General features: G+C 39.2%; 1 protein-coding gene across 8 annotated transcripts in view; it reads left to right on the top strand.

The window, feature by feature from the left end:
- The window catches only part of RBM33 (RNA binding motif protein 33), a 101,406-nt gene that overhangs the window by 4,512 nt on the left and 84,773 nt on the right, over positions 1–12,121 (top strand). For all 8 annotated transcript variants that reach the window (XR_004355900.1, XR_004355902.1, XM_032682060.1 and 5 more), the window contains exons 2-3: positions 6,506–6,584; positions 11,499–11,547. Coding sequence is in view for 6 of the 8 variants with exons in the window: in XM_032682060.1 (XP_032537951.1) it covers positions 6,506–6,584; positions 11,499–11,547 (128 nt within the window). In the remaining 2 variants the exon portion in view is untranslated. The remainder of the gene's footprint in view (positions 1–6,505; positions 6,585–11,498; positions 11,548–12,121) is intronic.

Here is a 12,121-nt window from a genome sequence, read left to right as displayed (position 1 = left end):
CCTCAGTTTTAACTATTGATGACTGTGAAGGATACTGGAGAGTTTCTGGGGAGTTGCAGTTTCTCATCAGTGTCCCAATCCATTTGGGAACCAAGTTCATGTGGATTTCATTTAAATTCTTGGCCTTCCTTCACTGTTCAGTGTTTGTGAAACAAGAACTATGGCACTTTTGTTTTTCCAAAGAAAATGTTTTCTAGTTCAAGCAAACTTTGGAAGTAAGTTTTGGGGTTTCTTTTGTAGCTTCAATTCCAGGCAGCATATTACAATTAGTTTTGTTCTTGCTTATTGCTAGTGACTTGCTTTGTATCATGACAAACTCCCAAAAAAAGATTGGTTTTGGGAAGGTAAAAAGAACTTCTCTCCTGTAGAAGTTAGTTTTTCTGCTTTATTTCTTAGAGGAAGTTAAGTTCTGTCTATAGGAGTAATTTGAAAGAAAACATAAAATACAGTAATTGAGGAACATGTTAGGCAATTGTTAGGTTGTTATAAATATTTAGTCACCAAATACTTAAGGCTTCTATGAGTAATTGTTTACCAGTGTGAAGGCTACATGATGTCTGTTCCTGACAGATAAACTAAACTGTTCATGAATGTGGTGTATTTGTGTATAATGTGGTAGTAAGACCGAATGTGATTTTTGTGATGGTCTTGATTTTCTGTAGTAAGTGGGACTGGATTCATAGTGGGCTTCATGCCCTGTTAGGTTGCCTGAGGAAGGTCTGTGTCTGTAACACAGGTTGGCAGTGTGACTGTACTGCCAACACCAGCTGCATGAAAACTTCTGGTGACAAATTGTGACAGCATCAGGAAAAAACACAGGTCAGCAGGAACCGAACCTGAATCCGTGATGTCATTCTGTTGCATCACGTAGCAAGAGACACTAACGTTCAGTTCGCTGTGGGGCAGTTTTTACATGGTGTGCTCAGGTGCTGAAAATAGAAGTTTTTGCAGTACTTATGTGTTGCATAACCTTTTGCAATGAAATATGAAGAAAAATATTTTGTAGAAATAAACTATTACATAAAGATAATCTGGTAAACTGTTTTTAATCCAGAGACTTGTGTTGGAATGCTGTCAAGTTGTCATGTTTGGTGTTTTAAGGGGATAGAGCAAGATGGACTTGTTCTGATCAGCATTATTCGAAAGATAGAGAAGTGCTTTTTCATGTGGTAAATGGCTTTTTCCCTCTAGTTTTCTGTTTTGTTTTGTTTTAATTTTAACTAGCTCCCTTACCTATCATAGAATCATGTCACAGGGTTTATTTTTATTTTACCCCAAAGCAAAATAAGGCTTAGTGACTTCATTAAAAGACCTGTTGGGCAAAGAGTGAGTAGTTCGGTTTTTATCCGTTGAACTGTAGGATCATTGTGACATCTTCATCTTGTTTTGGATAAGGAGAAATCTTCAATGCTTTTTCAATGCCTAAAACTTATTGCATGTTTTATGTTCATGATAGTGTAATATTGAAATGAACCAAAACACAAAATTTGGAAGTGCTGAGGTTTGAAGCAGAATGTGGTTGGTGTTCTGGGAAGCTTTCAGGTGGATTTCAGGGAAGACCAACAATGCAGTCATCAAATGTTTTTCCCTCCTCTTGAAGTCTCGGTCATCTCATTGCAGTAAAATACTCCAATCTTAGCAACAGTTGCTATGTGGGACTACCTTTTTAGGCTATGTTAGTAACATTTTATGTTGTTAAGAGCTCTGCAGTGTTCCTGCTGATTCACCTCCCACGCTTGTGAGACTGACTGTGTAGCTTAAGACTTCCATTTTACAAAGAAGAATTAGTGAAGGTTTTATTGAAAGGTTGTCCACAGAGTTGGAAACTGCCATCAGCATAGCCAAAGAGGAAATGAGGCTTGTATTTTGTGATTTCTAGAGTGGATGATCTGTTCTTATTGAACAGGAAAAAAAGATACAAGTTCTAAGCATATATCATAAAACCAGAACATAAGCTGTGTAGAACAACTTGCAGCATTGCTGGTGCTACGCCAGGGTAAGTATAAAGAAAATAGGAACCTTTAATTTGGGGCCCAAGTGTGTTTGGCTGCCTTTGTGCTTATTCTGGTTCACAGCTGGTCAGAGCCTTGCAAGGCAGGCTGGTCTAACAAAACAGCTTTAGTCCGTCTCTGCAGCATCCTGAAACTTTTGTACTACTTTGATCATGGTGGTTTTCTTAGAACTGCAGTTGGAAGAGCCAAGTGGTGGATTATTGGGGGTTTTTTTCCTCTATAACTGGCCTGTTCTCCTTGCTTATTCAGTTAATGCTTTTCTGGTATTTGATAAGTTGTGTTTGGTTGGTTTTTTTGTTGGTTTGGGTTTGCTTGTTTGTTTTAACTTTCTAGTTCTGCCTTGGAGAGGGGTTTAATGTGTTTAATGATCAGCTGTCAGGATCTTCCAATTGGTACCCAGCTGATGCACAAACATCATGTTGGTGAGCTTTGCCAGGAGAGCCAGAATTGGAGGGAGGAGCTGTAGCCGGTGCCTCGCGTGTCTTAGCAACAGTTGCTGTGTATGGTGCACTGAGACCACTGGAAGAAGTAGAGAACCTCCTCCAACTCCTACAATAGACATTTTTATGCTTTAAAAGCTTATGTTCATGGATTCACACCCTCACTTTTTTTTCTTCTCATCTCCCACGCAGTAGTACTGAGAATTTTAATAAAAAATTAATCTTTGGCTGTTACTCTCAGTGGTTTTGTGCCCTGCTGATGCTGAGTGTTCTTATTTCTGTACAAGTTAATGTTTTACAGGCATTTAACCACCCTTGGCACAAACATTCACTTACAAGTTTCTGAAGGCGAAACATCTATAGATGTTATGCTGATTGTTGTTTACTGGTGTTTTCCAATGTTATTGCCTAGACAGGTAGAAGAAAAATGAAAGTCTATGTGGTTTCAAAAATGGAGAAAAAAAGTGATGCCTCAGGATGTCTGTTAGGTATCACATTGCACTGCAGCTGCAAGGCCTGTGTCCAGTGCAGTGCTTATTGTCTCACAAGTGATGAGGCTGGCAGGGAATGCTATTTGCAGATGTGTGACTGTTGTCACCTCCTTTTCTAAAGGAAAGCTACAACCTGCTTTGTGCTCCTTAATGTCGAAATGGCATAATTTGTAACACTCATTGTCAGTGTCAGCTGTCACAGAACAAATGAGAATAAAAAAGAAAAGCTGTCTCCTTCTGTCCTGAAGATCTTTATATCACATGTGTTGAGAGAGGGAGAGGAGATGAGAACAGGGAGGCAGTGAGGACACATGTGGAGCAGTTTTTGCAAGCTGCAGTCACCACACACAGATTGACCAGTTGTTCTTGAGGGTTTTTTATGCATCCTGCTGGAGGGGACTTGTGAAAAGGGCTTTGCTGGATGTAATTCAGCTTTGAATTTTGGTAGAAGCTGCTCATAAATAAGGGATAGGATGTGAGAAATTGGGAGTGACTGGAAGAGCAGGAGGTTCGTGATGTTGCCTGAGTGGTGGGGGTTCAGGTCCACATTAGAAATTTGCCAGGAACTTGGACCCTCTTTTGACATTGTTTCTTCACTAGCAGTAATAACAGGCTGAAAGACTTCTATGGCTGTGAATTAGATATCTGACCTGCAAAACTGCTGTGAACTTTACTGAAAAGTGTTTCTTTTTGCTGTACAGAGATTTTAAAAGAAGAAGGGTGTGGTGTGTAACTTCATGTTGTTTAGATTTAAACCTGGCTGATGTGAAGGTCTGTTTGAAAGAATTGTGTACCAAGAGCTGAGATTGGTTTATAGCACAGCTCCCTGGTTCTAACATGGTGCCTGGCATGAAAAAATATGTCTTGCAAGTAAGCAGGCATAGCTTAAAAGAAAGTTAGTCTTCCTGATTTGTCATTGTCTTGAGCTGTGTTAATCAATATGTGGACACTTGTAATTTGGGGTGCTGCCAAATCAGGTGCATTACCTCAAAAAATAATCATTGGCAGTGATTACATCAAGTCAGTGGATTACAGCAATCCAGCTGTAAGAACAGTGACAGGACAGGATATTTGTGCCCTTAAAATGTCAATGCACTAAAACAGTCACTGCAGCATGGTTTTGAATGACCATAAGGAGAGCAAGGTGGCCTCCCCCCCCTTTTTTTTTTTTTTCCCAGAGACCATAAAATTGGATAATTTAGCATTCAAGAGGAAGATGGGAAATGTTTGTGTATTTGTCTGGCTTTCCCCTGTGGGTGAAATAGGAATTGGAATAGAAAGGCTGTAATATGTAGGTGTTTAAGCAGAGAAATGTAAAACAATTGATTCAATTGTGTTAGCCTAGGTAAATTAGTTTAAATATAGAAAATGAGTTAAAATCTAAACTTACCTGTCAATAGTAAAGGGGAGAACTTGATCAAGGGGAATTATTTATTTCTTCCCTAGTTGGTTTCAAAACAGAAGAGTTGCCACACTTGACTCATTATACATAATAATTTGTACTGAGCAATCTTACTTTCACAGCTATTTTTGACTGAAATTTTTTGGTTTGAAAGTTCTTCATTTAGTGATGTTGCAAGATCTGAATTTTCTCTTTTTAATGTTCTACCTCCTTTCAAACTTCTGTATTTTGATAATATGAAATGAAAAGTGAATAGGTTTATCATTGCATGTGGGGAATATTCACTAAAGGGTACTGGGTTGAGTTTAAAGAACTGAAGACAGATTTGATTTTGAAGGTTTATTTAAGAAGCCAAACAAACACAGAAAACCCAGTCGAATGAAACAGTTGTTCCTTGGCATTGTACTTGGCCAGAGTTGAATGCAAACAGAGTCAGAAGGATGAATGGCATCTTAGTGATCACCAGTTCAGACTGTCAGACTGCAGGGATGGGATTGCTCAACCTCTGTGTTTTGCAGACCATTAAACTGCAGCAGCTTTCCTCCTATGTTGAGCATAACTTCTATGTGCCAGTTTGTTTGAGCCTTACCAAAGTCATTAAAGTGTGTGAAAAGAGAGTGAATCCAGGTGTGCATTCCCTGTCAGGCTGTAGCCAGAGGGTGGGAGAGTGAGGGTTCAGTATTTCTGAGGGTATGTGCTTGCAGTTCACAGATGACAAGACATGATGTCTGTACAGAGCAGATGACCTTTGCATTTCCTCTGCAGATAAATGGAAGCTTTAATATTTTTAAGTAGCAAAATATTAATTTGTGAACTAAGCTATGGAAGATGATTTGGTAGGCTAAATTAAGGGTACTTGTTGAGAGAAATAAGGAGCACCAGTTGTTTCTGGGAAGGCAGGTGCCTGTTTAGGTACACAGTGTAACCTGCTTCAGTGGCTTGTAGTGGTTTTACTGCCCTAGTTGAGATAATTCATGGTGTGTTACACCTGACTGCCCTCTTCTGTATTGGGCTGCTGGTACTGACCTACCTTGTGCTGACCTGAGGTTTAGTCCCTTTGCAGGTTCAGGGTAGGGGATGAGCTCGTGGCCCACAAAGCAAGCGGAGATTTCGTAGACACTGATTCCTTCACCTCCATTGCATCTCAGTTTTGTGCATTTCTGGGAAGCTCCTGTCTATGGAATGACCTTCATTGGCAAAATTTTCCAGTAGTTTATCTCATACTCTTATCTTTTCCTTGGGTAATCTTCACCTCAACAGTGAGAAGAGGGAAAGCTGTGTAGTATATTGGTTTTTTTATTCTTGAAACATGGGGGTGTTGGTTGACAGTGGCTGAACACGAGCCAGCAGTGTGCCCAGGTGGCCAAGAAGGCCAGTGGCATCCTGGCTTGTGGTTAGATAACCCTAACCCTAGCCAGCAGGATGAGGGCCATCGTCATCCCCCTGTACTTGGTACTGGTGAGGCCACATCTCAAGTCCTGTGTTCAGTTTTGGGCCCCTCATGGGAAGAAAGACACTGAAGTGCTGGAACAAATCCAGAGAAGTGCAGTGGAGCTGGTGAATGGTCTGGAGCACAAATCCTGTGAGGAGCATCTCAGTGAACAAGGGGGGTTTGGTCTGGAGAAAAGGAGGCTCAGGGGAGACCCTCTTGCTCTCTACAACTCCCTGAAAGGAGGCTGTAGCCAGGTGGTCAGTCCTTTCTCCCAGGTAACAAGGGACAGGGCAAGGAAATGGCCTCAAGTTGTGCTAGGGAATGTTTGGATTAGGTATTAGGAAAAAAAAATTCACGAAGGGTTGTAAAGCATTGGAACAGGCTGCCCAGGGAAGTGGTGGATTCACCATCCCTGGAAGGGTTTGGCTAACATGTAGATGTGACACTTGAGGATGTGATTTAATGGTGAATGTGGTGGTGGTGCTGGGTTGACAGTTGGACTTGGTGATCTGAAAGATCTTTTGCAGCCTTAATGATTCTGTGATTCTGTGTTGGGTATTTGTCTGCTTTTACTTCATGTTAACTTGGAAGGTAGAAAAAGGTATTTTTGCATCTTCTGAACAACACACACCCCCCCACACACCCACCCATAAAATCCCATCTGTGTGGTTGCTTTGGAAACCTCTCATTTCAGTAAGAATTATTTAACGTGATCACCTTCTTTACAGATGATGACTTTGATCAGTTTGATAAGCCTGGTGCAGAAAGGTCTTGGAGAAGAAGAGCAGGAGATGACGACTGGGACAGGTAGGTAGAATATTTTCACGTTCAGTTTCTGTGTGCTGAATTGCATTGCTCTTTTCCCATTCTGGCATTTTGTGTTCTAACATTTAGAGTGATGCACATTCAGATACTAATGAAGATGTTGGTGGTTTTGCATGTGTCAGCCGATGCTGGATCGTGCCAAACATGTACTTGCCTTGAGGAATGCAGAGCACTGTGAATAGATACCATTTAAAATTGGATAAATACAAAGTATTTGTGGTGTGCAATTTTGCAATTAATGTCTTGGTTTTCCTTTTAAATATGTAGTAGATCTCAGTGATTTAAATAGTTAGAATTTGCTAGTACTTGAATTTGCTCAACTTAATTTTTAAATTTCTTTTAATTAGGTGTTTAAATTCTTAACCTCAGTCCTGCTTTCTGTTTTACATTGGGGAAGAGTACTAGAGCTTAGGTACAGGCTTCTTAAACAATGTGGCTTGTAAACATTTAGAAGTGTGTGTGCACTTGCTTTTTTTTGGCGGGAGAATAAATGTGGTTTTTTATGTGAAAGGAATCTGGCTGGGAAAGGAATCAAGCTGCTGGCTAGACTGGTCTGTTCTTTCTGGGGGAACTTTTCACTTATTTGTGTTATTTTTCTATGTTTCCTTTTTAGTAATAAATTTGTTCAGACTTTGCCAGTGGTTTTCAGTGTAAAAGGCAAAAAAGAACAACCCATTCCAAATAGATTGTTATCTGCTGTAATAATCACTGAAATGATTGTAGTAAACAAGTTTTACTCTAAGTAGTTTTCCACTCAGCTGAGCCCTTGGAGTGCTCTACAATTATTGTCATTCCAGAGGGATTAGTTTCCTCTTCCATGCTTTTCTGCTAGGTTAAGTGGATAGTTTTCATTGCTCCAGGAGGCAAGTGTGTGACGAAGGAATTTGGACAGTAGCTCCAGTTTACAGAGTGTTCTGCTGTTTGCTGGTGGGGAGTCTCTGCTCTCTGTCAAGCCAGTACAGCTGTTAGGGGTTGGATGGTGAACTGCACCACGGAGCTGCTCTGGTTTGAGAATGGAATTAAAATAACTTGTTCAGGCTGGGTCACTGTACTGTGCTGCCTCCCAGTCCCAGGTCTGGGTATTCAGAAACCCTAAAATAAGTATTGAAAGCAAAATGTTTTGTATTAGAATGTTTTTTGAACTTTTTGCCTTTGCTGACTTTGTGGTGTGAATAGGTGGGCTCTTTAGATGCTGACTGGTCACATTTGGGTTTAGCTGTCCTACTCATCACTGCAGAAAATTGGGATGAGTCAAGCAACCATTGCATCAGAAGTTATTCCCAGTGGTAAACTTCCTGCAGCAAAGCTGTTTTTAATAGGACTTGACAGAGGTTTTAGAGTATTTTCCCTAAGCTGAGACTCTGAAGCACACAAGGATTCAGTTTTAGGAAAAAGTTTTACTTTATGTATTTATTATTACCTGCATATAACTTAAGATAAATATCAAAAATGCAGTTCTTCGACTTACTGAAGTTGTAAGAGAAGTGGTTCCAGGTGCAGAGCAGAAGATTCCAGAGCTTCATAATTTCAGAATTTTTTTTTTGTTACAACTGTGTCTAGTAGAATATTATTTGCATGTGTTGGAATATTGTTTTTTAAATATTATTATTCTTTTCAGATTGCCAAGCTGTATTTGGAAGTGTTAAGTTCTGTGAGTGACTTGGCAATTACAAATGCTGTACGTGGATATGTTGTTGCCTAATGTAATTGCTTAAAGTTTTAACCTACTGGCCTAATTCAGTATAGGACAGTTTATTGAAGATGGAAAAAAGGCTGAATGAACACAGTAGTCTTAGGGTGTTTTAATCCTTCATGCTTTGTTTTGCAACCTAAGTATTGTTTTGGGGGGAGATGGAGTTCTGCTGTTAGTCACACATCCTGATCAACCATCAGCTCTTACTTTGTTGTTACTTGACTGAGTCACATCCCCCAGTTATTTAAATAATTTTGAATTTTCCGATATCTGTCCTTTCTCAAACACTGGAGGTGATAACTGATAGTTGGAAGGCCCCAGTAATTTGGGATACAAATGTAACATTGCTCTTGGAGAATTTTTCCCATTACATTTTTTTCACAAGTTCTTTTCCTGAAACATTTATATCCTTGCTGCTGCTCATGTTTAATGAGGCATGTTCATGAAATTGGAGGCCAGAGAGGGCCACTCTGACGTCTTTATCACAGGGTGTTCATTTGTATATGTATTTCTTTAGGTAACCCAAAGCTTGGGTTTGGAAAAAAACCTGCATTTCTGGTGCTTTCCTTCGAGATGACAGGAATGATTTAGTAGTTGACTTTTGCTTCTTCTGACCCTACTGAGTTTGCTCATTTCTCTATGCTGGCAGAAAACTTTCCACTGGTTGTTGTCTGTCTTTTTTATTATTATTGTCCTGAATTTATTCAGTGAAGGGAATGTTAGGTATTGCAAGTTGAGGCAATGTAAGGAAATGGGTCTGTTTCTTGTGAAACCAGTGGACTCTTATATTACCTTAACCCAAAATTTCCTAGTACTGTGGTTTGGAAACTTTTGTGTCCTGATGATAGTGAGGCTGAAGTGACTGTGAAACTATCACAGATGTGTACTTTTATTCCAGGTCAGATTATTTTATGTGGCTTAGTGTGGTAGCAAATTGCAACCATTCATATTTGTCTGTTTTTGTCAGCTGGTCTGAGATCTTTTAGTATCTTCGTTTTACTTACTTTGTGTGTCTTAGTTTGTTTTGTTTTTTCTTAATGGTTGGATTTAGTACTTCTGGTCCTCTTTCTGAGAGAGAACTTCAGACAGTGTGGCTGTGTTAGAAACCTTGAGACAGCACAGCTTTACCATGCAGGCTTTTCACTGTTACTTTGTTTATTCAAAAAGTTATGGTCATTTTTCTTCTCTTAATTCATTAATGAAACTACTGAATAACATTGAATATTTTTAGAGGTTTTGAATGGCATCCTGTAAAGACTTTTGTTTCTGATATAAGCTTCATTTATATGCTGGCACCATTTTTTTTGACTGCCAAGCAATAAGACAAAGCTTCAAAAATCTAGAATATGTTTGCAGTTATTTCTATTCATCAAATGTTAATCTTTTTCTAAAAAAGCACATCGAGGATGTTTTTCAGTAACACGTTTAATATCCCTAACTATGTTTAGAAAACTAATTTCATCTTTTACTTTCTTTTCCGTTCCTTTTCTTAATCTGAATGTCTGACTTGTTTTTTGTCTCCGAATGCTGCTGTAACACTCTTGCCATCCTCTGGAATTTCTCTAGTGCAGTTTTATTAAAAGCTGTCAGTGGTGGACCATAGTGCTGGGAAATATTTTCAAACCCTTTGGTGCATTTGTCAGGTTACTGGCAGTTGAAGAGATTAGCGATTTTTTTTTTTTTTTTTTTTTTTTTTTTTTTTAGAGACAAAATTGAAGTAGGAAATGCTTCTGCAACCATTTCTGTTAGGTAGAGTTTCCTGTCTCTGAAATAAAGGGCTTAAATTCTAGTCAGTTTGCTCTTTGGAACGTGTCATATGTCTTATGTCCCAATTTTTGTTTAATATTACAAGTGAGCACAAAACAATTGCTATTTGTTAATGTTCAGTCATTCCTGGAAATATTTGAGATCAGTAACCATGGATAAATTCTGTGTACTGATAATAATGTCCTATTTAGGGCTGATTTGGTGTATCATCTGTTCTTTCCTAGCCCACAAGATTTTTATTCCCCCTTCCCACCCCCATGTTATCTGTACAATAATCAGTTCTGAGAGTGACATATCCATCTGCAAAAGCAACTCTTAGCAGTTATTTATGTCTTGGAAGTGCCTCCCCATTTTCAAGTATTTACCATATAGGCCTAAGGAACTCTTATAGAAATTCCTGTTCTTTTCCTATAGCACATTCTCGCTTTGAAGAATTTTGTTCTTATGCACTATCTAAGGCATGGTGGTTTTGTTGGTTTGGGGTTTTTGTTTCTGTTTTTTAAGGTATACAGGTAGAAACAGTGTCAAATAGCAGCTCATATTTCAATGCACTGGCATCTCATTTAAGTATTAACATGCATATTCTACTACATACATTTGTCAATAACAACTGCTTGTTATAGAACAGGGGAATCTGTTTATTCCTGCCACTAGATAATTCTTTCACTGAAGGAAGAAGAATGAGATTAATCAGCTTTTCTAAAGTTCAACTAGTCTGGAGTGTAATTCTTTGTGTTAAATCTTATTTATGGGACAGTTGCTACGTGATGACAGAAGTTTTGTAAGCCAGATATTTCTGTGCTTCCTGAATTCTTGGGCATGATTATAAAAGTGGTGAAACATGCATTTGATTTTGTCACCCTGTAGGTGTCTGTTTGACCTTACCCTCAGCTTGAGGAGGAGGCAGTAAAGTATTTAGGGAAAAGCTAGGCCTAAGCCTGGCCTTTAGGGAAGATCCAGGCTCCCAAGCCAGCTGACCTCCCAACCTTCTTGCTCAGGTCTGTCTTGGGCCACATGGTGACCTGTAGACTGAGTTTTGCCCACTCTCACTTACTTCCTCCCTTAGGAACTGGAAATCAGCAGTTTGGACAAAATGGCCCTGAAATGTAGGATCTAGAATGGGGACCTGGCTACCTGGGTTTTTATCTGGCTGTGCCTGCATTTTGGCTGGGTCATTGTGCTCTGTTTGGTTGTAGAGATATGGAAAGGAGAGCACATGGAAATGAAATGACTCTGCAACAGCAGAGGTAATATGTATGGTCTGTTGTTCCACTGAAAATAGGTATCTGTTTTTCTTGAATGCTTTGCTAAAAGAAAGGGTTTGTGCAGGCTTTGTAGCAATTCTCCTCAAGTCAGTTTTTTAAGGCATGTACCCTGTAAGGTGTTTGTTTCTGTTTTCTAAGGTTCAGCTTCTTAAATTTTTTACTGTTTTCCAGTGAACTTGATGATGACTTACTCGGAGAGGACTTGCTAACTGGAAAAAAGGTAAGAAATGTGCTTTAAAGTGAATTGTTGCAGATATTAAAATGTGAATGTTGTTCATCTTACCCACTTCAGGTGTTTGGTTCGACCTCATATATTTTGTGGTCACCTCCCCAAAGCCTGACAGCCACAGGTACCTGAGCTCTGCCCTATTGCCAGAGCTCTCTGCACCCAGGGTTGTGTTTCCTTTTGTGACAAACCTCCAGGTGAGGCTTTTTAAAATACAACTTTTAGAAAAACTACTTTTTTCTGAGATAGTATTTCTTCTCATAACACACAGTCCAAACAGGAGATGGTTCTCAAAATTAATTTCCCTGTAGCTCATATTGATTTAACAATTAAAAAAAAAAGGGAAAAAAAAAACCAAAAAATGCCCAACATCCCCCCCCAAAAAAACCCCAAAAAACCAACCAACAAAAAAAACAACCAAACAAAAAAACCTCCCACAAAACAAAACCAAAAAACAATGAGGCCTCCTGAGTGCTGATTAGCATGCTGGAGAATTTAATGCAAGTGCCGATTTCGTGGCTATTAAAAATGACTTATCAAAATATCAACAGTATTTACTAGAGAGTAA

The sequence above is a fragment of the Chiroxiphia lanceolata genome, chromosome 1 (genome assembly GCF_009829145.1).
Source record: "Chiroxiphia lanceolata isolate bChiLan1 chromosome 1, bChiLan1.pri, whole genome shotgun sequence".
NCBI lineage: Eukaryota > Metazoa > Chordata > Aves > Passeriformes > Pipridae > Chiroxiphia > Chiroxiphia lanceolata.
The sequence above is the reverse complement of the archived record's forward strand: the minus strand, read 5'-3'. Positions and strand labels throughout refer to the sequence as shown.